The sequence below is a fragment of the Paramormyrops kingsleyae genome, chromosome 5, assembly GCF_048594095.1.
Source record: "Paramormyrops kingsleyae isolate MSU_618 chromosome 5, PKINGS_0.4, whole genome shotgun sequence".
NCBI lineage: Eukaryota > Metazoa > Chordata > Actinopteri > Osteoglossiformes > Mormyridae > Paramormyrops > Paramormyrops kingsleyae.
In genome coordinates this window covers 34703883-34728704 of record NC_132801.1, presented here as the reverse complement: position 1 = coordinate 34728704, position 24822 = coordinate 34703883, and the positions used below count along the sequence as shown (strand labels likewise).

The 24822-nt window shown below is 45.4% G+C and overlaps 1 protein-coding gene across 8 annotated transcripts in view; it reads right to left on the bottom strand.

The window, feature by feature from the left end:
* LOC111836527 (SH3 and multiple ankyrin repeat domains protein 1-like) overlaps positions 1-24822 on the bottom strand; it is a 76460-nt gene that overhangs the window by 29223 nt on the left and 22415 nt on the right. For 5 of the 8 annotated variants that reach the window (XM_023797878.2, XM_072712649.1, XM_072712647.1 and 2 more), the window contains exons 4-17: positions 14114-14320; positions 13771-13842; positions 13339-13447; positions 6375-6529; positions 5262-5429; positions 3839-3880; positions 3106-3222; positions 2641-2718; positions 2317-2383; positions 1760-1929; positions 1542-1666; positions 1278-1426; positions 775-888; positions 428-503 (exon numbers count right to left, since the gene is read on the bottom strand). In XM_023797878.2, the coding sequence (XP_023653646.1) occupies positions 428-503; positions 775-888; positions 1278-1426; positions 1542-1666; positions 1760-1929; positions 2317-2383; positions 2641-2718; positions 3106-3222; positions 3839-3880; positions 5262-5429; positions 6375-6529; positions 13339-13447; positions 13771-13842; positions 14114-14320 (1649 nt within the window). The remainder of the gene's footprint in view (positions 1-427; positions 504-774; positions 889-1277; positions 1427-1541; positions 1667-1759; positions 1930-2316; positions 2384-2640; positions 2719-3105; positions 3223-3838; positions 3881-5261; positions 5430-6374; positions 6530-13338; positions 13448-13770; positions 13843-14113; positions 14321-24822) is intronic. The other 3 variants (XM_072712643.1, XM_072712645.1, XM_072712646.1) reach the window with 3 other exon arrangements.

The window sequence follows — 24822 nt, the reverse complement described above, 5'->3', positions numbered from 1 at the left end:
TTCGGCCGTTTGGACAGACACCGCAGTCATGTGATGTTCAGGAAGCCCACGCAAGCCGGGAGAAGCGACGGGAAAGCTGGCATGACCCAGCTGGCTCTCAGCGGGACCCGACATGCCGCTAAGCTCCCTCAGTACGGAACAGCAGCGCGACTGCACTTAATATCACTATCACAACTGGACAGAAGCATCCTATCTGTTCAGCCGAGATCCAGCACGGAGCAGACAGACAGGCATACATCAGCCACCAGGCGTCAGAATACAGTCCCGGTCGTTTATACAAAGTCATTGACAGGCACCTTCCCAGCGGCGCGGTCGGGGTGGTGCACGGGGTCCAAGCTCGAGAAGGCAGGTTCCACAGCATTTCAGACAGTAGGAGCCTCGAGACGCGGATGAGCACTAAGCCGCCATGCGGTGGCGTGCAGCTTACCTGGGGGCATCAACGCTGTCGTAGGAGCCCACTGTGTAGTGCCGGAAGAGCTTCTTCGCCTTCTCGCTGCGGCTCTCTGCAAAACGCAAGCAGGCCGGCATCACCAGCAGGTCCATAACCCGCCACCGCTGACCACACTGCAGAGCTGCCTCAGTGACTGGCTTCACCTACCCGACCAGATTTCTAAAAATGGGGGGTGGGGGTGCTGACCGAAACCCCCTCCCCTACCCAGTAATGTGACATTGGCCATCCTGGCATCTCCGGCTGCTGCTGACATCACGGCGCCCCACGTGGCGCTGGCATGGCAGCAGTGCCCGGGTCCCGCCGCGCGCTTGAGCGTGACTGACCTGAGCGGCTGTCCTGGCTCTGCGCCGGCACCTCCTGCACGCAGTCGGAGGGGAACCAGCCCGTGCGGCCTTTCACCGTGCCCTCCCAGAATCCCCCCTCGCCCACGCTCAGCACTGGCCAAGAGGAGCAGGGAGCAGAGAGCAGAGAGGAGAAGAGAGGAGGGGAGGGGAGGGGAGGGGAGAGATCAGGGAGCACCGGCCCGGTTACTATGCCAGAGGCTGGACTCTTGTTCACTCACACCGCGATTCCGCCTGTCGCTTTATTTTTTTTCTAATTCCATGATAAACTACAATCCAATACTTGCTTTTATGGCACTGGTGAGTACATCTATGCAGTCATATGAAGAGAACACACAGAAAAAGCAGGTGAAGTAATAATAATAATAATAATAATAATAATAATATTGTAATTGTAATTGTAATTGTAATAGTGAAAGAATTGCCATATTTACATACACTCTCCCTCCCACTCGCGCTACCCCTGTCCCCTGGTCCCACCTAACCTTTCACTTTGTCCCCCTTGCTGATGCTGATCTCTCGGTCCCCCTGAGCAGAGTGAGAGCGTGTGGCCACGAAGACACGTCCCGGCACAGCGCTGTAAAGCCGTCGCCTCTGGCCCCCCGCAGACGCCGTGCTATTGGCCGACATGGGCCTGGGGGGAGGGAGACGGGCCGGGTCAGTGTCCAGGACAGAGCCCGCGGGGGGGTGAACCAACCACATGAGCATGACCTGCCCCCCTCCCCCCACACATCTCACTCCCCACTCACCCCTGCCGTCCACGAGTTTGCCGGCCCTTCTCCTCTTTATCCCCACCCCTCCCCCGGGACGGGGAGCGGGTGCGAGCCCCCCGGGGGCTGCTGGAACTGCGTGATGAGCTCGGGTTCTTGTACCCCTGGGGGGAGGCCAAAAATGGTGGCAGCAAATCACAGTGCTGTCACACACCACTATTAACTATCAGAGGATAGCGCCCTCTGGCGGACAATACCTGCACTGACACGGCATTGCTGGCGGCAACGCCGGGGGGACCCATCCAATCCGGCACGTTCATGGTGTTGTCACTGTTGGCGCGGAGGAGGGGGTGTGGCCGGGGCAGGGCCAGCGTGCGGGCACTGTCTAGCCTCTGGGGGGCGTACTTGGGTGTCTCAAGAAAGGGCACTGAAAGATGGGAGGGAGTGAAAAGGTATAGACATCAGATGGAATGTGAATTTGCGGCTACAAATCCCAAAAGAATAGGAAAGGAAATAATGAAAGAAGCCAGCAGCCACCGCTGGCCATGAAGGCCATATTATAATCAGAAAGAGAAATATACAATGTAACAAGCTTTAGAAGTACACATGGAACACTCAGGAAAAACAGGACAAGAGCACAGCAAGACAAACACACACAAAAACAGCAATTACCTTTCATATCACAAGTACAACAGAAAACAGTGACGGCAGAGCCCACTGTGCACAGAGCAAACAGATAGTACTGGATAAGTACGATCAGTTAGCTTTTACAGAGTTACACTGGGGGAACACTACACACTGCACAGACACTCACCTACGTCTGCGTCGCTGTGGATTTTGATGATCTCTCCCAGTTCAAAATGGCCGGACATGATAGCTACCTGGAAGAAACAGAGAACGCTACACAGTGAGCACTGCTTTGATAGAAATACCTCGGGGCCTTATAGTCAAGGCGGCACAGACGCGGCGGTCCACAGGATGCCTGCTTATAAACTGACAGAATTTCTGTGGTTCTTATTCGAGTTTCGAAAGAATATTGTTTTTATTTTCTGTTCAAAGTAATTCACGCCATTGCCTAATGCTCGTGTCATGGCCAAAGAGTAGAGGAAGGCGTCTCTTCAGTGACTCCCTCACTTACCTGGAAAGGGGTTTGCCCATTATTGTTCTTTGCCTCTTTACTTGCTCCTCTGTACAGCAGGATGCGGACGCAGCTCTCCTGATTGGATCAGAATCAATCAGTCAGCGGCAGGGTGAGTCACTTCCATCTAAGCTGCTTTAAGCCCTGCCGGTGTACTGTGCCAATCTTTCGGTGCCGTCGGCCCGAAACAGTGCAGCCTGAGCTGTTTCTTACAGGTGCTGCGCCTCTGATTTGGAGTGATCTACAGGGTTTACAGCTGGACCATAATACCACCATGTAATTATGCCAATAAATCTTCATCTGAGATCACTGCTGCCAGCACGTGGGACAAGGAGGTCCAGTTCAGTAAAACTGCACCGCTGGATACTATCCTGGCCTTCAGCAAGATGAATATGAAGCTGGAATAATGATATTCAACATTATGTGCGCGCATCGCAGATTCACACTGTGGGAGCCGCCTGTTACCTTGTTATACAGAGCGCAAATGTGCATGGCGGTGTTTCCAGAGGCATTCTGGGAACTGGAGTCAGCACCATAAAAAAGGAGGTGCTCCAGATGCTGGGCGTGGCCGTTCTGGCAGGCCTGGGAGAAAGAGGGTCACGCAGATATGAGGGCAGGGCCAAAGGGCAAGGTTAATGGGCAAGAGGAAATGAAATCACACAGTTAAGGGGCCAGGTTTCAGAAAAAAAGGAAGGGCAAAGGTTAAAGGTAAGACTAAAGAAAGCTGTAAGGTCTATCAAAGAGGGAGACTGAGATGGGCAGAGAGAAGAGAGAGAGAGAGAGAGGGAGAGAGAGAGGGAGAGAGAGAGAAACAGTTGAGAAGAAAACCAGAGGTAATACAGTGTTTGTCAAATTGCCCTGTAAAACACTTCAATCATTCAGTAATACACTGCAAGTGAATAAGAGGGACCTGCAATTCGGAGGGCGGGGTTCACAGCAGCTGAAGTAAGAATATAAACAAAGACAGAGGTACAGACGAGGAGAGGCACTGCGCTAAACAACAGCAGTTAACATGCGCCAATGCACACTCAGAGCGCAATGCGAGAGTCAGGATCGAGACACCGACATCTCCATAACCAGAAACCACTGCCATTTACCTTCATGGACCGAGAGCAGGCCAACTTTAACAACGTGTGTGATGACGGCGTGATGATGGAAATGGAGGTATGGATTAATGAACTGATGGAAGGATGAGTACCTTGTGTATCTCTTGCATCCCATACTCCTCTTCGTCCCTGAGCTATGCAGACAGAGGAATAGAGGGAAAGAGAAGATGGACAGAGATGAGTGTGGCAGTGCAAACTAATGGAGCGGTGGGGTAGCAGAGGTGGGAAGGGGTGAGTGTGAGAGGGATGGTGACGGAAGTGGAGAGCGAGAGAGGGCTTAGAGAGGAAGCAGGGTGTGGCTGGGGCTGAGAAAGTCAGAGGACAACGGCGCTGGACACAAAGATACAGGCGTGATCTGATAAGCGGAGACTGGCGAGCACGGGAAAGAGGCAAGCAGGCCAATCCAGCCACACAACCACAAATCACAAAGCACACAGGGAACAGAGAAACACCCAGAACAGACGGGCAACGGTGCAGGGGTCACACAAAATGATATAGTATGCTCAGGTGCTAATCTGTGCACACCGAGGCACATGCACTTAACAAAGTGATGCACCAGTCACAGGGCTGCAGCATCATTTTGAAAATTATATTATCGTTGGGCCTCAGCGCTACTTTCACAACATGGCTGAATTTTAGAAAAAGACTCAAATGCCGTTAAAGAGATAAACCAAGAGTTTGCAAGTTCAAGTGCCATTGGGTGCCTGAAAAAGAGGCAGTTAACTGGAATGCGTTTAACTAAATACACGGCGTATTAAATGTGCGCATTTAATCACACTCGCGCTAACTGCATTTACGCTGCAGAAATACTGCACGGCGACTTTGTGAGACTGGACGTTTGGGGTTGATTCAAAGGCACTATGGAAGCAGGCTGATGCTCACACAGGGTTTATGCTGCCTTTCTGGCCTCGGGGTTTTATTTCATAGCCACAAGGCGAAATCGCAAATGACAGCTTCATATAATCCTTTCAGATCTCCTTCTAACTTGTACGGACAGATTGGTACAGTATTGGCTGCTGACGATAATTACGTCATTTTCTTGGAGGGTGGACATGTATTCTCGGCCTGTCGGAATAATTAATGTTACCCGGCTTGTTCTGTTTGAGTGAGGCAGTTGCTCCTAGCTTAGAGCGCTCCTTCGTCCATTTCTTATGCAAAGTCGCCACCCGTCTCCACAAGCGCATCAAACGGAGGGAGCAGCAGGCAGCTCTGCCACCCTGGTGTGTCGTTGCATCAATGCTAACGATTAGCAGCTTCGAGGCGTACCCCTGAGTGTCAAATCCAAAAGCCGCTTAGTGCCAGGACCACCAATCCAGTTCCTTATCCAGTCGGAGTGATGATGCTACGGGTGCATATTATATTCGAGATGAACACAGAGCAGGCATCCAGATAAGCAAAGCACAGAGACTGATCAGACCACACACACACACGGACATGCACCAACAGACACGAGACACTCTACTCCACCCAGAAGCAGGGGGCCACTGTCACAGGGGGCGGGGGGGGGGGGGGTACCTGGTGCATCTCATCCCAGCCATTCTCATCTCTCACTCCCAGCTTGGACCGATGGTACAGCAGCGTCTCGCAGCAGGAGGTATCGCCCCCTGTCAGCACACTGTGGTACAACGGGGTCAGACCCCAGCGGTCTTTGTAGTCTGGCGATGCCCCTAGAGCCAGAAGGGTCTGCAGAGAGAGTGGGCCAGGGGCATGAAGGGGCATGAGGGGCAGCGGGGAGTAGATGAAACAAAGGGGGAAGAGGAAAGACAAAGGAACCAGGAGGAGATATACAGGTAGGAAAAAGCAGCAAACGGATAAGTACAAGGAGAAAGATGTAGGCAAATTTTGAATAGAACCAAAATGAGACAGAATGACAAAAAATTTGGTAATTTCTATGTAGTATTGCAGTAATGGGCCAAATGCAGCAGAACAGCAAGCTATGCTTTATAAATAACTATGACTAATATGACACATCTGACTATGCTGTCATCCGTCATGCCAATAACGCTGTCTACACTGAATGGAGGTACATTATATTCAATTAGCGATGTAGTTATTACGGCTGCAATGTGATGTCTTTTAATATGTATTTAAGAACAATAATAACGTTGTCACGAGCGTCGCAGCACCTGCTGGCCAAGATGTGGACCCCTGACTGAAAGTTTGCTAATTCCAAGAAAATCACTATGTTGCACCATTGAACAAACTACGTCAGGAAAAATGCTTCAGGAAAACATTGTATATGATCCATCCATCCATCCATCCCTCAGTCCATCTTCCAACCACTTATCCCTGAGCCATTCCCAGGAAGCACAGGGCACAAGCCTCGTGTAAACCCTGGATGGGATGTTATTCCATACACACACAATAGGGGCAATATAGAGATGGCAATTATTAACTTGATGTCTTTGGACTATGGGAAGAAACTAGAAAAACTTAGGGAGAACATGCAGAGTCTACACACAGGAGACATTTACACCCACAACCCTGAATGTGTGAGGCAACAGTGCTATCCAATGAGCAACCCAGGTATATGCATCTCTGAATACAAAAACCTGCTGACAAACCCAGTAATGACAGAGCGCCATCTAGCTGAAAGCAGTAATATACGGGTGGTTCTGAGGTGGTTACCAGCAGCCCAGCATGATTGTGGCTCCTGACGGCCTTGTGCATGGGCGTGAGTCCATCCTTGGCCCGGAAATCGATGTGTGCGCCGCCCATGACCAGGAGCCTGATGCCCTCTGCGCTGGCCTGCTCAGTCTGCACTGCCAAAGTCAGGGGTGTCTCTGCCCCACCCCAGAAAAACACACAAAATACACCAACATCAAAACAAAATACAGATGTTACACATTTGAAAAGTACCGCGTTCTGGTTCCTAAGGATTCCAGCAGCAACCTGCAATCAAATACATGACCAGGGGCCTCATGTATAACGACGTGCATAGAATTCACACTAAAACATGGCGTACGGACAAAACTAGGAATGTGCGTAAGCAAGAAAAAATCCAGATGCATAAAACTTTGCGTAAGCACAGATCTACGTACATTCCCTTTATAAATCCCAATGAGCGCGAAATTTTACGTATGTGAACGAGCCCACAGCCACCCCCTTGACCCGCCCATAATTATGTATATTGGCATATGTAAATCTGTATAAATGCACGCTTTGTTCTATGTTTTTCTTAAACAACAATGGATAAACCACGAGGGAAAAAGAAGTATTTCAGCGAGTGCAAAGTGGAGGTCATGTTAACAGAAATCGAGAAAAGAAAAGTGATATTATTTGGTGGTATAAGTGGCATCAGCAATAAACGAAGGTTGACGGAGTGGCACAGCGTGGCGGAGTCAGTTAAAAGTGTTGGTTCCGAAATTCGCACGGTGGCCAAAATTAAAAAGAAGTGGTAGGACATTAAAATCGCCGTGAAAAAACGAGCGGCCGCTCACCGTAAGAGTCTTAGCAGCACAGGCGGAGGTAGCGGAATTCCCGGTCTCACACCCTTTGAGCAACAAGTTGCTGCGATGATTGGGGACACACTTTTATCGGGTGAGGGGGACGCCGATGTCATCGCGGGTGAGTTTTTCTCGTACCATACTTGTTTGAATTACTTGCATGTTTATGAATAACACGTAGGACGCAGATGCGGTGTTACTTTCGTTTATTCTGTTTGTTTATTCTTACAGACAATAGTACAAGAGGTGCCCCCAGTGCATTAATAGAGTACATTAATAGAGTGAAAGTGCTTTCTATTTACATTAGGGTGACCAGATAATCCATGTCAGGGAGGACACTTTGAGCTACTTCGGGTTTTACAAACTACTTCCAAATTAAAAGGCTCCTGTGCTCGGCTAAAGAGTTCAGCTCTTCTTGTGCTTTGACTGGTTTGTTTCCTTGACTGAAAGACTCATCCAGCTGTTTTACATTAGCATTAGTGACACATGCATGCTTATAGGAGACTGACCAATCAACACACAGCAAGAACTCGGTGCTCAAGTGAAATCCAAGTCCGTTTAATTGAAATGGTAATTTACAATTCCTGTCCTAGCTCAGAGTGTCCTCCCTGACATGGATTATCTGGTCACCCTAATTTACATAAGCAAATTCGTTCTCTGAGGGTGACTTTATAGCAATGCGCGCGCAGTCGATAGCTTCGACTACGTTGGGAAAATCGGACATCGCTGCAAATTGCGCTGTTCAACCACAGTGCAAGGAAATTTTATATATCTGGGTGACAAGCGAATTATGCCGTCCCATACAGCTGGCATGGCGCAACTCAGTGTCGACTGAGAAATACCCAATCGGTCCGCAAGTTCTCGCTGAAAAACACGTGTCTAAGAACCCGCGAGTGGACAGAACTTGTAAAGGAACAGGTATAGCGCAATTCCTCATCATTTGCCTTTGTAATGCTGGCCCCAGTTTCGCACACAGCTCCAAAAGGATTGCTCTTGGAAATCTGAATCGACTTACTGTAGAAGCCAGTCATCATCATGGGCCAAGAAATCACTATGATACCCATGAATACGCTCTCTCTACTAATTCTTCCATAAGCTATGTCTTCCAATAACGCAAGAGCTGCCATAGTAGTTGTAATAGTTTGGTCATTTTCTGCACCGTTTTATTGTTACAAACTGATTAAAAATCATGTGCCGTTTACAAAACCAAGCAGAAACGTGCGTACGCCATGTCTGGAGCTGCCGTGAGAATGTGCGTAGCGGTACGGCAAGTTTTGTTTTTATACATCTCGACGTGAGCATGGAAACGGAGGTATGCAACATTTTCGTGCGTACGCACCGTTTATACATGAGGCCCCAGGTGTTTGAAAATGTTCAAGACTCTGCAGGACTCCTGTTAACACAATGCCATGTTTATATGTGTATTTATGCTAATTTATACCTCTTATTAAACAGAACAACAGAAAAATAAACAAAATGAATACTAGTGGACCTTTTGCTATTAGAAGGCTTACTAGTAGTTTTTGCATTATTTCCTGCATTTGTTTTGGTCTTAAAAGGATCAGTGCACTTTAACAAAAAATCAACAAAAAATCAGTGACAAAGTATTACGAAGAAGTAAAACCAGGGGCTCATAATCTGGGCCCTGGGAGCCTCTCTTGTTTGTTTTTTCTCCAACTTTTTAATGTAACTATCAGTATTCAACTTAATACTTCAAATTGCTTAAGATCCCGGAAAAATTTAATAGGTAGATGATTTTGCCCCTCCACAAATCACCACCTTATCGTGGTGGAGGGGTTTGTGTGCCTCTGTGATCCTAGGAGCTATGTTGAGGCAGCTGCCTCTGGTACGGTTTCACAAGGCATATTGGTCATAGGTCAGACAGACAAAGTGAAATTCAGAAAACCCCACGAAGGAAAACAATAAGGACCATGTAACTTTGCCCAGATTGGGGACACTTGGGCCCCGTCCTGAAGTCAGGCCTAAGGGGAGCTCACTGGATACCTGGAAGCCTGATCACTGGAATTTAGGGACATGGAATATAGACTCTCTTGTGGGAAAGGAGACTGGGTTTGTATGCGAGGTAGAGAGATACCATACAGTTATCTGGAGGGGTGTAATTGGGAGGAACAGCCTGCCCAAACTTAACTCAAGCAAAGCTCTATTATCGGACTTCTGTGCTAAATGCCATGTCTGATCACAAGTCTGTTCATAAAATGCACCTGGTACCAGAGCACCCTCGATGATTGAAATCGAAAACACCAGTTTGGTACAGCCGTGGCCAAAAGATTTGAGAATGATACCAATATTTATTTTTCTTTATGATGGCAATTTGCATATTCCCCAGAATGTTAAGAAGAGTGATCATATGAATTGCAATTAATTGCAATGTCCCTCTTTGCCATGAAAATGAACTTAATCCCAAAAAACCAATTTCCACTGCATTTCAGTGATTTTCTCGTTAACACAGGTGAGAGTGTTGACGAGGACAAGGCTGGAGATCACTGTGTACTGTAATGCTGATTGAGTTAAAATAGCAGACTGGGTGCTTTAAAAGGAAGGTGTTGTTGAAATCATTGTTCTTCCTCTGTTAACCATGGTTACCTGCAAGGAAATATGTGCAGTCATCATTGTTTTGCAGAAAAAGGGATTCATACGCAAGAATATCGCTGCTAGTAAGATTGCACCTAAATCAACCATTTATGAGATCATCAAGAACTTCAAGGACAGAGGTTCAATTGTTGTGAAGGTTTCAGGGTGCCCAAGAAAGTCCAGCAAGCACCAGGGCTGTCTCTTAAAGTTGATTCAGCTGCGGGATCAGGGCACCACCAGTGCAGAGCTTGCACAGGAATGGCAGCAGGCAGGTGTGAGTGCATCTGTACGCACAGTGAGGCGAAGACTTTTGGCGGATTGCATGGTGTCAAGAAGGGCAGCAAAAAAGCCATTTCTCCACTTCTCTACAAGAAGAACATCAGGGACAGACTGATATTCTGCAAAAGGTACATGGATTGGACTGCTGAGGACTGGGGTAAAGTCATTTTCTCTGATGAATCCCCTTTCCGATTGTTTGGGGAATCCAGAAAAAAGATTGTCTGGAGAAGAAAAGATGAGCGCTACCATCAGTCTAGTGTCATGCCAACAGTAAAGCATCCTGAGACCATTCATGTGTGGGGATGCTTCACAGCAGGGCTCACTCACTATTTTGCCTAAGAACACAGCAATGAATAAAGAAAGGTATCAATACATTCTCCAGGAGCAATTTCTCCAAACCATCCAAGAACAGTTTGGTAACAAACAATGCCTTTTCCAGTATGATGGAGCAACATGCTATAAGGCAAAAGTGATAAACAGCTTGGGGTACAAAACATCAACATTTTCGGTCCATGGCCAGGAAACTCCCCAGACCTTAATCCCATTGAGAACTTGTGGTCAATCCTCAAGAAGGTGCACAAACAAAAACCCACAGATACTGACAAACTCCAAGCATTGATTATGCAAGAATGGGCTGCCATCAGTCAGGATTTGGCCCAGAAGTTGATTGACAGCATGCCAGGGCGAACTGCAGAGGTCTTGAAAAAGAAGGGTCAACACTGCAAATATTGACTCTTTGCATAAATTTTATGTAATTGTTAAAACAACATTTGACACTTATGAAATGGTTGCAATTATACTTCAGTATAACATAGAAACATATAACAAAAAGATCTACAAATAATGAAGCAGCAAACTTTGTGAAAACCAGTACTTGTGTCATTCTCAAAACTTTTGGCCACAACTGTAAACACAAAGGCATAGTGAGGGTGTGCAGGGGGCATCTGGCAGAGGCTCCTGTTCGGGAGATCTTCAACTCATACCTCCGGTAGAGTTACTCTTGATTTCCAAGAACAAGGTTGTTGGTACCTATGGTAGCAGCAATCCCCGAACCCGGTGGTGGACACCAGCGGTGAAGGGAGCTGTCAGGATGAAGAAGGAGGCCTTCCAATCTTAGTTAGCCTGTGGGATTCCAGAAGCAGCTGACAAGTACCAGCAGGCCAAACAAAATGTGGCTTTGGCAGTTGAGGAAGCAAAAACTTAGGTGTGGGGGGAATTTGGTGAGGCCTGGGAAAATTGACTTACGGTCAGTCTCTAAGAGATTCTGGCAAACATTCAGATGTCTCAGGAGAGGGAAACAGCCCATGATGTTTACAGCATGATGGAGAGCTGTTTGACCTCAACTGAGGATATAGTGGTGGAAGGAGTACTTTAAGGACCTCCTGAATCCCACTGATACACCTTCCTTGGAAGAAGTGCAGCTGAAAGACTCAGAGGAGGACTTACCTATGGCTAGTGCTGAAGTCACCGAAGCAGTCAAAAAACTATTTGGTGGTAAGGCTCTGGGAGTGGATGAGTTCTCTGCACGGGCAGACTGGGGTGGTAGCCCCATTCATTAAGAATAGGGACTGGAGAGTATGTTCCAACTTTAGGAGGATCACATTCCTCAGCCTCCCTGGGAAGGACTATGCCAGGATGTCTAGTATGGTGACTACAGAATTACAGAATTATATCCTTGCAGCATGAATTGGGACGGTGTGCAGCTGAGTGTGAAGCTGTTGGGATGAGGATCAGCACCTCCAAGTCTTGGTTCTCAGTCAGAAAAGGATAGATTTTCCCCTTCAGGCTGAGGATGAGTTACTACCTCAAGCAGATGAGTTTAAGTATCTTGGGGTCATGTTTACAAGTCAGGGAAGAATGGAACGAGAGATGGACAGGCAGATCGGTACAGTGTCAGCAGATATTTGAACACTGTACCGGTTTGCTGTGGTGAAGAGAGAGCTGAGCCGGAAGACAAAGCTATTGATTTACCAGTCGATCTGTGTTCCTATCCTCTCACATGGTCACGAGCTTTGGGTAGTGACCGAAAGAATGACATCACGAATGCAAGCAGCAGAAATGACTTTCCTCCACAGGGTGTCCTGGTTCAGCCTTAGAGATAGGGTGGGGAGCTCAGACATTCAGGAGGGGCTCAAAGTAGAGCTGCTGCTCTTCTGCATCTAAAGGATGATGGTGGTTGAGGTGGTTTGGCAACACAAATGATAAATTAGACCTTGAATGAAACCTTTCAGAAGAACTCCAGAGCTGCCAAAACTCACCAAATCCTACACAGAATTAAATCCAGTGTTCAGTTCGGCTCAATTAATTAAAGGATCAGCTGGAACAAAGAGCAGCTGCTGCCCATTGTGGACAGTGGAGTTGGCAGGACAACAGCGGGGCGTAACACAGTCATTTACCGACATACCAAGGGAAACAGGAACTGGGACACTGTCTCTGGGACGCTGTCTCTTAAAGACAGGAAGTGTCAGGGGGCAGAATGGTGGACATGAAATATAAGAGCTCAATAAGCAAACCAGGATAAACGTCAAAAGACCACCGTATAATAAACAAAATTGAAATATTAGCAGGCCAACTCCCTGTCTGAGTTTATCACCCTTAAACCAGACCTTCTCTCGTATATTTTATTTGATAAGCCTGAAAAGAGACTGTGGTAATATTTTTCTTTTTACAGATGGGGACCTAAACATGCAGCTAACTTGCTGGCAGACTTATGGTCTCTTCACACATACATTCAGCTTCCCGGACCTCGTCTAAAACGCTCAAAACTAATTCTCATTGTCCATCTTCCAGCTGCTTATCCTCATCAGGGTCACGGGTTTTTATTGACCACTTTGGGGAAATTCTCATTTCGGCTTCCCAAACCTGATCTACATGAGACAATGACAAGAGTAATCTTGGGGACTGCAGCAAAGGGCACCCATCTTCAGAACCTGGGGTTATGGGCTTTGCTAATGGGCCAACAGACATGTGACTACTTTGCAACAGTTGAGTTCGAACCAGTGACCTTCCGGTCCCACGCACTGAGCCTGCTGAGCCTCTCACCGCCCCTTCTTGGATGGGATGGCATCACAAGGAATATACAGACACTCACTCATCGTCTTTGAGCAGTTTAGAGACACCAATTAGTCTGTCCGCATGTCTTCATTTTGTGTACATTTCACACAAAGAGTGGAGGTGGGATTTTAACCCCCCAACCTCAGGTGTGAGGCAACAGTGTCACCTACCAAGATGTTATGCCCCCCCTGCTGTCTGTTTATAGATATTTTTTTCCTTACCCCCATTATCAGAATCGTGGTAATTTGGATCAAGCCCCTTGTCCAATAACTTTGCCATCTTCTCCAGCATACCGCCTTGCACGTAGCTCATAAACTTCTTTAAGCTGGCCTGTGAGGAGATGAAGGGGTTACCAGTCAGCAAAACACACGATTCAGTTTGCAAAAGAGGATTCTGGGTAATACCTGCACAGCTGTGAGAGAGAGAGAGAGAGAGACATGGTGAGTCAGACGATCCACTGAAGTCTAGTCATTTTTATTTACAGATTATAGGTGAGAAGCTACCCTGACATGTAAGATGCAAAGAGATTTCTGCAGAAGTATGTTTCGGGGAAATGACTGCTGTATATCACATACATCACAGCGCCTGCACAGAGACAAACATACACATACACACACATATTAGCAGACACTATATTTACATTAGAAGAATACCTTAGTGTGCAGTTTGGCTAGCTGCTTATCGTCCAGATTTGTCTGCTTATACACTCTGGTCTTGTAGCGAAACTGAAAAAGAAAACATTTGGTAATTAAGGGAAAGGATAATGTATCTTGAATGACTGAAGACAAGACCAATGATGGAGTCATCAATGGTGCAAACAGACACGACTACATCCGTACTAAAACCATCTAGGGACCAGTGACCCTCTGCTGGCTCTAAAATTGGCTTGTTAATTTGACCCCCCCCCCTCCCCCAGAAGATGGCACCCTCGGTGTCTGCCTAATGGGTTGACTGGAACTGCTGGGAGCAGGGGGTAAGTGTTCAAATAGTCCCCACCTCCAGATATGGCACGCCTTTCTCAAAGGACTGTGGGTAGTCCCGCAGAAACCTCTCCTCCTCCAGGAACTTGGCATCATGGCCGTCAGTGGCCGGCTGGAAGAGGCCGTAGTTGAGCACATCTCGGAGCGTCTCCGTGAGTGAGCACAGCACCTGCTGTTTGGCGCACCACACTGTGGAATCCGGGTTGAACCGCAAGCACTTCTGCTGGTTGACCAACAGGGGGAAACAGGGAGCAGGAGAGCTGGCATGAACACAGACTGTAACATATCTTGAGTCTCGTAGCTGTGTCAGATGCCATTGGCAATGTGCAGGGGCGTCAGAAGCATTTTGATTGTGGGGGGGGGGGGGGGGGGACACACTGGCATAAGACTAATCTTTTATGTTAAATGTGGGGGGGTCCAAATGAATAATTATGAAATGTGAGGGGGACACGTCCCCCTCAGATTTAATGGTGGCGACGCCCATGGCGATGTGCATCCCAATAAAGCAGATCTTGGCGTCAAGCCCTGCGCGTGCGTCCGGCTTTTACTGCATGGTGATGAATAGGCAAGTGCTGCAGGTCAGTGCTTGGATATTACAGGATTTCCACGGATCATGCTGTCATTCCCCTGACTGTAGACATGCTCCATACTATGTCGGCAGAAAGACTGTAAAACTGCTTTGGAATTTATACAAATTGGATTACCATTTGAGTCGTCAAGCAGCAAATTATATATACTGTATATAATTTGGAGTCTTGTTCCAGTAAGAATTATACATAAATGTGCATGGTGATGATGTGTCCTGTATGCCTATGCTGTGCTACAACACTCTTACTGATGCCAGGCAGTCTCAGGGACACTAGGGGGAGACATTGTGTAAAATATGCTGGGAGTATAAATATGTTAAAGTGATTTATCACTACGGCGAAATAACAAACCACTGTGTATTTAGACAAATACAGCAGCAAGAATTAAAGGGGTAAAAATGACACGGATATGTGCTGTATTAACCTCTTAAAGGTCTACATTATTATATGTTCAATTCCGTTACTCTCATTGTGCAGGAAACTGACACTTCTATAAATGATATTTCATTACAGAAAAAACTTTCAAATAATACCAGTATTGCAGGTTGTCCAGTCTGCCGCCTAATTAATTTCTCTTTACAGAGCAGTTGAGAAATACTGCTGCCATAACAGTTACAAGTCAGTAATGAGCCTGTCATAAGCTTTAAATGGATCACGGCACAAATGTGCACTGATTCGGCAAATTTATGTTCTTATTACAGCTTAATAATGCAGCCTACAAAACATTAAAACTGCACTGAAATTAATCATTTAGTTTAGTTAATTGCTAATTATTTAAGAAAACAATGTAACACCTTACAATTATTAACACCACATTATTAATTGCTCTTTGTAATTAGTTTATGAGTAATGTATCTGATCAATACTCAAAAATGGCAGTATAGAGTAAAAAAAAACAATCAAAGAAATAAATCCAACAAACCAGTGCTAGAATTCAATTAGCAGTTACGTTACACACAAGAAGGCCCTTTGGATTAGAGAAAGCTGCAAAATAATTTAATGCACTCAGTTAGCAATACACACTGCAGTATACCGAATAAAAACCACCCACCAGGTCTCCTGAGTCTAAACCAGTGAACAATGTTTCATTCCCACATTACACACTGATGCACACACAGCACCAACCAACAGCAGCACAAAGACCGTTACCTACTGCGCTAGAGAAAAGCAATTCTGCTATGGAATTCATCCACAAGAATGCTCTCTCACAGTATTAATACGGTTCCTCTGCTGGGCTGTATATATATAGGTATAATATATTCATATATCTGTCATGCATGATGCTTAAAGACAAAATATCCATCTGTGTTAGTGGGATTGAATAAGAGCATCAGCTAAGTGAGAGACATGCAGATGCAGTCACAGCGTGAGCCACTCCCATAACATATGAAGCATGTATATGCATACTAACATACATGCATTCATATACATTTACAAAGGTGCGCCTGTAGGGGGCGTCTGCACTGAGCGGAGGGCAGGTGAGATGGTGGAGTGGAAGAGGGCTGCAGATCCCTGCTCTCATCAGCTGGCAGCACCGCTGCATGGCCTGTCAGGCCGTGACGTGTACAGTACGGCCGCGTGAAGGTGGCGGCCAGCATACATGTCATCATTCCTCCCCGACTCATTCGCTCCCTCCCTGCCTCCCTAACTCCCTCCCTCCCTTCCTCCCTCCCCGTCAGTTTGCACGCAGTCAGCACCATTGGCATGGCAACGAGTTCTTTAGCGGAGCTTGCTGCTGGTTGCCTTAGCAATGCTTTGCTGGTCCCAGGGGGGGCAGGGCATTATGGGATGGTGTGACTGAATGAAATGGTGTGATTGTGTGTGAAATTAAGAAGAGAGGAGGAGAAAGAAAACAAGCAGGAAGAATGATACATAATACAAGAAAGAGCATTAAAATGGAAGAATCGAAGTTAACGGCAGTTAAAATATCAAGAAAAATAATATAATAATCACTCTGTCTTGCACAACTCAGGTACAATAATTTTTTTATGGTAAATATAGTAAATTACAGTGTCTGGAATTATCATGGCCAGTGTAACATGAGACATTACATAAGTGAATCACAATTCACTGGGTGACACAGGGTTCATGCACTCTGATAGACAGCATCAAGCATGCACTGAGTCATGCAGGCATCAGGTGACTCCCAGAGTGAAACTGACAATGGTCAACTCCTCTCAGGAAACACTGACAAAAACAATCCCCTAGGGAGCTGTCATGCACTGACCAGTGTCACAGAAGGTCCAGGGGGATATCTCTAAGATGCCACAGCGACTGATTGCAGCTAATGAGTGGGATTAAAGGGGCAGGTGATTTCTCTGCTTACAATCTGCACTGTTTAATAAGATACCACGACAACTGGGTGGGACTAAAGGGGCAGCTGACGACTCTGCTTACAGTCTGCCTTGTTCAGTAAGACTCCACGTTGACTGGACAGGATTAAAGAGGCAGGTGATGCCTCACCTTACAGTCTACGCTGTTCAACAAGATACCACGATGACTGGGTGGGATTAAAGGCACAGGTGACACCTCTGCTTATAGTCTGCATTGTTCAACAAGATACCACTATGACTGGGTAGGATTAAAGGGGCAGGTGACGCCTGTGCTTACAGTCTGCATTGTTCAATAAGATACCATGGCAACTAGGTGGGACTTAAGGGGCAGGCAATGCCTTAGTTTACAGTCTGCATTGTTAAGTAAGATACCTCCACAGTGACTGGACAAGATTAAAGGGACAGTTTAAGTTAATGACATTAACAGTTTGCATTGTTCAGTGATACAAGGGCAACTAGGCAGGATTAACGGGGCAGGTGACCGCCTCAACTAACAGTCTGCATTGTTCAATAAGATACCATGGCGACTGAGTGGGATTAAAGGGGCAGGTGATGCCTTTGCTTACAGTCTGTATTCTTCAATAAGATATCAAGGCAACTGGGTGGGATTAAAGGGGGAGGTGATGCCTCAATTTACAATCTGTATTCTTCAATAAGATACCATGGCAACCTGGCAGGATTAAAGGGGCAGATAATGCTTCATCTTAAAGTCTTCATTGTTAAATAAGATTGGGCGGTACCAAAGGGGCAGGTGACGCCTCTGTTTACAATCTGCATTCTTCAATGAAATACCATGGCGACTGGGCAGGATTAAAGGGCCAGGCGATGCCTCATGTTGCAGTCTGCATTCTTCAATAAAATACCATGGCGACTGGACAGGATTAAAAGGGAAGGTGACGCCTCTGCTTACAATCTGCATTCTTCAATAAAATACCATGGTGACTGGGCAGGATTAAAAGGCCAGGCGATGCCTCATGTTACAGTCTGCGTTCTTTAATAAAATACCATGGCGACTGGACAGGATTAAAGGGCCAGGCGATGCCTCATGTTACAGTCTGCATTCTTCAATAAAATACCATGGCGACTGGACAGGATTAAAGGGCCAGGCGATGCCTCATGTTACAGTCTGCATTCTTCAATAAAATACCATAGCGACTGGGTGGAATTAAAGGGACAGGTGACACCTATTTTTACAATCTGCATTCTTTAATAAAATACCATGGAGACTAAATGGCATTAAAGTAGCAGGTGATGCCTCTGCCTACAGTCTGCATTGTTCAATAAGATACCATGGCGACTGGACGGGATTAAAGGGGCAGGTGACCCCTCTGCTTACAGTCTGTATTCTTCAATAAGATACCATGGCGACTGGACAGGATTAAAAGGGAAGGTGACGCCTCTGCTTACAATCTGCATTCTTCAATAAAATACCATGGTGACTGGACAGGATTAAAATGCCAGGTGATGCCTCATGTTACAGTCTGCATTCTTCAATAAAATACCATGGCGACTGAACAGGATTAAAGGGCCAGGCGATGCCTCATGTTACAGTCTGCATTCTTCAATAAAATACCATAGCGACTGGACAGGATTAAAGGGCCAGGCGATGCCTCATGTTACAGTCTGCATTCTTCAATAAAATACCATAGCGACTGGACAGGATTAAAGGGCCAGGCGATGCCTCATGTTACAGTCTGCATTCTTCAATAAAATACCATAGCGACTGGGTGGGATTAAAGGGGTAGGTGACACCTCTGTTTACAATCTGCATTCTTCAATAAGATACCATGGCGACTGGGCGGGATTAAAGGGACAGGTGACACCTATTTTTACAATCTGCATTCTTTAATAAAATACCATGGAGACTAAACGGCATTAAAGTAGCAGGTGATGCCTCTGCCTACAGTCTGCATTGTTCAATAAGATACCATGGCGACTGGACGGGATTAAAGGGGCAGGTGACCCCTCTGCTTACAGTCTGTATTCTTCAATAAGATACCATGGTGACTGGGCGGGATTAAAGGGGCAGGTGACCCCTCTGCTTGCAGTCTGTACACTCTTAAAAACACTGGGTTGTTTTAACAACCCAAATGCTGGGTAGAGGATGCTGGATTAGCACTTTTGAACCAAATAGGGTTGACAATTCCTTAATACCTGTAACCCAGCCTGCTAGGTATAGAATGCGGACCTGAAGGGGAACAGGAGTCACGTAACTGTTTGCACGCCAACGCAGGGGAGAGGTGCTGTTCAAAGTGGTTGCATTTGTAACTTTATACGTAAGTCTTTCTTTTTTCACAACACATATACTACATACATATAAGTACATATTTTAATTTTTAACTTAGTCGAATTTATTATATCATGTTTTATAGAACAAGTGAGTTATTTTGTATTCTCAAGTTTACCTTGCTGTTATGGCTATTAGGGCTGTGACGGAACACGCATTCCTCGTGTACCGAATGAATACTTTTATACTTCTGTGTTTGTGATGATTTAATCTTAATTTTTAAACCAATAATATTATAGTTAACTTAGCCGTCTTGTTTCGCTTAAAAATGTCTGAAGAGAACTCTCACAAAAACTGTGAATGCACTTTAAAGGTCTATGGAGCCCTTAAGGGGACAAAGGAGGAGAAAAAAAATGGCAGAAGAAAAAAAAAAGTCATGTTTTGTGTTATAACCCAAAACTTTTGCGACAAAAGGCAAAACTGTTGTGACTTTGAACTGGAAATATGCATGAGTAATCAGTCAGTGTAAACATGGAAAACATGGAGCGTTTAACCGAATTTTACTTTGATCTTGGTCTACAATATATGGACATTCAGTTTGTTCTCGGATCTAGGCATGATGTTCACATAAGTCTGAGGCAGATTAAGAGGATTTTATGTGAAAGGGGATTATTCCAATGGAAAAACTACTCCGACTTTGGTGATGTAATTAACTTTATTCGCGAGCAGGTTTTGCATTCATGGATGTATGCAAAATGCAGAATAACTGGACTTCATGTGAGAAAAGAGGATGTGCGTTTGATTTATATTAATTATATTAATTTATTATAAACATGAAACAACAACAAAAAACGAACAATTCTTTAGGCTTAAATCAACCTCAACAGATTAGCATTAATTAGCAATGTTACTGAAACTTTACCAAGGCTTGCTTTACAAATGACAAATTATGAATTAAACAATCAAATCTTACCACACTGAACTCTAAAGTTTTTTTTAAACCATTAAATTAGATTAATAAGCAAAGCGGGGATCAACCACATCATGCAAACGGCGGCTTTGGAAGTTGCACTTGAATGACCAAAAGTAGGCTAGTCACCTGATTTTATTGTTGCATTGGGTTATAACGCAAAGGTTTTGGGTTATAACGCAAAACATGACTTCTTTTTTTTTCTTCTGCCATTTTTTTTCTCCTCCTTTGTCCCCTTAGGGGCTCCGTAAAGGTCTGTGGAAAGCAGAACGTTTAAAGTGGGGGGACGTTAACATTATTGGTATATTGAGGAATATATTGTCATTAACTTAAATTCAGTTTGTTATATTAGCCTTGTGTTATCGTCCGATCTTTTTCAGTCAAGCCTGCTGTGGAGCCCTGCGAGTGCGCCAAAAGTACTGGGGCTGTGAGCCACCTTCAAAAAAAATTGAGCCGCCTTTTTCTCCTCACACCATTATGCTTTAACAGAGTTCAGATTTTACTGTCAAATGGACAAAATTAACAAACTTTAAGGAAAGGACGCGACGGTAAAATGCCTACTAAATACTGTCTGAATTTGATAAATTAGGCTGATAGACGTTACAGCACATCAACTCGACACGGATCATGCAAATATCGAGCTTTTAGCTCTATTTCTAGCTGTAGGATGCATCTAGTTTTCATCAATTACTAAGAATTTTTCATACAATGTTAAAATGTATTTTTTATGCAGTGACATGGATAACTTTGTAAGAACCAAGCTGATTGAATGGAGTTTAGCATCTTTAATTCCCAAATTTGAAGGTATGTGCATATCACCTTCTTCTGTTTAATATATAATCTCTCTTTCAGTGGGGCAAAAAAAAGTTTTAAACAGATTTATGAGTTTTTATGCAACCTGTTTTAATGTTCTTTTTGCTTTTCCATTTCATTTATTGGAAGGCAAGGTTTTCTTTGTTCCTTAACCTATATTTCTTCACATATCGTTAGTGTTCTGTGCCAGCTTCTCTCCTGACTTCCTTTTGCTATTGTGACCTTATGATTGGCAGCTGGCATTAGCATACTGTCTTTTTTACAGAGGAAATGATAGACCAGGATTGGTTTATATTTAGTAAAAACTTTTTTTTCCCCCACGTAATATTTGCTTTGACGTCTTCCTTCTTGTACTTGTAGATTTCTCAGGACTTCTCAACTTTGTACCCTAACTGTGGTGAAAAGCTCACTGTGAACTGGATGCCAGTCTTCAAAGAGAAGATCCTTCAGCTTGCAAGCAGAGAGAAGCGAGCTCTACATCTGATTTCAAACTTTGATTCTCTGTCAGCAGGTATAGCAGTTTAGCATATTGTATGTAAAAGGAAAACTATACTCTATTTGTTATACAAAATGAAATATGACATTATCAGTTATTTTCACAAATGTAAAATTATACATAATTGCCAGTTGTCTTGGTAATAATGTGATTTGTTTAATTTGCAGGCATACAAGGCGACATTGCGCTACAAGTGCTCCCAGTGATACTTCCAACATCAGCATACAAGTTCAGGAGAAAAATGTTCTAACCAAGCTTCACAGAAACCAGAAAGGCTTTCATTCATCTACAGCCTGTAAGTCAAGCTGATTTTGTGTGTGTGTGTGTGTGTGTGTGTGTATTTGCATAGATCACATTTGAGGACTAAATTGTCCCCAATGTGTAGTAAAACCTGAAATTTCCCTACTTTTGGGGACATCTTTTGAGGTCATTCATTCTGCTGTGAACTGCACACGTTACTGTCAAATTCCTTGTGTAGCCTCATATAATTTCTATTAAACAGGTTGGAACCAATATGGCTGAATACTTGTGCAAAGCCGAGGAGAGCCAACCATGCCCCTTTGTTCTGATGCTCGGTGAAAATGCCATGTGCTCGCAAGCCTTTGTGATAATCAATGGACAGGCACTGGAGCAGAGTACGCTGCTGGGGGCTGTGGACGTTTGTTTCAAAGCATTCTATGTCTTTGATATTAAATATCTCAAGCAGTGTGCACAAGTATGGGAATTCCTGCAAACTGTTGTGTATGAGCTACCTGGAGATGAGTCCCCAGCAATACGAATGGTGAGAGCACACGTTTTAGCATAGCTCACACCCAATGCATATCCTGCAAAAAATTAAAATGTTATTTTTTGATTTTTCAATCACACATTCAGTTCTACAGAAGCCTAAAATTGGATGTTATTTAGCGTGATCTAAAAATTGATTTTTCTATATATTTTTAACTTCCATGGAAAGGTGTAATTGGAAGTTCAGCATATTTTTATGTGATTTAATGTGAATGTGATTTTTTTTTCTGAACTTTTTTGTACTGTGTACTAGTTTAATCGCATACATGTTAATCTTTCAATTAATCCTCTATGTCAATATTTCATGAAAGACTAATTGGGAGTTATTCCGTTTTACTTTTTGATTACTTTTTTTGATCTTTTACAATCTTAAAAGTGAAAAAATTCCATTCTTAAGGAATAAAAGTCTTTTTGTGTATTACTTTGTTTTACTTTGGGTTGGTGAGTGGCTGGGTGCATTTAAGAGCCTTAAATTGATTTTCAGCATAGATAAAGTTATAATGTATAGTCTACAATTAAGACTTACAGATTTCATTTTCAACCCAGTGTTGAGGTGATTTTGACCAAGAGATTTGGTCATTTTAACCCAAAATTTGGGCTTAAAACGCAACCCAGCATGTTGGGTTAAGCCCTTAACCCAACCTTGCTGAGTTGAAACAACCAAAGTTGGGTTAGAAAATGACCCATGTTGGGTTGTTTGTAAGTTTTTAGAGTGTATTCTTCAATAAGATACCATGGTGACTGGGCGGGATTAAAGGGGCAGGTGACCCCTCTGTTTACAGTCTGTATTCTTCAATAAGATACCATGGTGACTGGGCGAGATTAAAGGGGCAGGTGACCCCTCTGTTTACAGTCTGTATTCTTCAATAAGATACCATGGTGACTGGGCGGGATTAAATGGGCAGGTGACACCTCTGTTTACAGTCTGTGTTGTAAGGTAACATTCCAGAGCACCTGGGCAGGATTAAAGAGGCAGGTGCCTTGATTTAAATGCCCAACCGGTGGCGCTGCAAACAGGCAAAGAGCTCCATTGAGAAAATCGGTGCAATAAGGGCAGCGCGTGCATGTAGGGTAGAGCCTGCCCCTCGCTGGGGGTCTTTATCTATGCATGAGCTTGCATGTGGCCCCTTTCCCATTGCACTTTCTCTCTTATTTCCTGTGGTTATTTTCCACAGGGTAAGTGCGGGAGGTTGAGAGGCATTTAATGAGCCCTATAGGGAGTTCTGCTCCCCCCCCCCCCCCTTCCATATGCATCCTAGCTGCTACTGCCTTTCTCCTGTATCATTCTGAGGGCAGGCTCACAGCGGCGCCTGACTCTGGCATGCCATGCCTGCACCATGACTGCTGTCTTATTTATATACCAGGGCACTGCGTCCGACTACCAAGCGTGGTATTTTTGACAGGGCGCAGGGAGCTTTCCCGGCGCTGCCGCACGCCGCCGTTTCATGCCCGTCTGTAGCCCGTTGTGGCTGTGGTTCAGACCTCCTTCCTATGTGGGCAGAGAGCCGATGTCTTTGTTTGCTCTCTGCTGTGGGCCTGGTCTGGTTTCACCTGTGGGCAAATAATCTGGCTGCCAGCGGCGGTGTAAATACTGTCGGACGCCTCTGTGGCACAAGTTTGTGCAGCTGCCAGGCCGGTGACTTCCTGTCACCGATCTGGGTCAATACCGCGCGTGTCATGGGGCGGCCCGATGCGACGGGGATATTTGAGTTTGCGTGTCGGGTAAACACTTCGGTTTGCCAGGGGAAAACGACGTTTGCACTGCCTACTGCTGGCTGCCAGCCTCTTTCTCATTAAAGCACAATTATCAGAGCAATTAGCATTTATGGAGGATGAATTAGCCAGCATGTAGGACAGGCCTTGTGCGATGGAATTACAGAGGATGTGAGCAGCAGGCTGAAGAGCTGCTGTCATAAGCGCACAAAGCGGCGCAAATCGCACCCGTGCGCCGTCCGCCTCTACCTCGGCACGCTGACGCCCGTGCTCCTCCGCCTCTTAAGCGGCTAAAACGATTCAGCTACCTCGGAATAATTAAGAAGCAGAGGCACAAACAAACAGATCGAAGGGGGAAGCGGTCCTGCGAGGGAAGGCACCCGATACGGATCCCCCGTGTTCATAGTTACTGAAGGCGAGGTGGACCGTGCCGCAAGCAAGTGACAGAGCGGTGGAACGACGGTCCTCCTTTGGCGGCGGGGCGGCGCGGCCATTTCCACTTAAGCAGGATGAATCATGGAGAAACAAAGGCACGGTCGCCGACTCCCGCCACACAGATCAGCGCAACTCGGCTCAGCGGGGGACAATGAAGCTGCTGCTTTACCGAGATGCATAAGGAATCTGGGAACTGGGGATAAACTAGGATTACGTGGCATATCGCTGGATATGGCACCGCCCAGATGGTGAAGACTGATCTGTGGCTTTGATCCACCTGCTCAATTAATACCAAAGGCCAGCATTACAGTAATACAACGATGAGCCGAAATATTTTAAACACCCCCATGTGAAGGGAAGAGTGT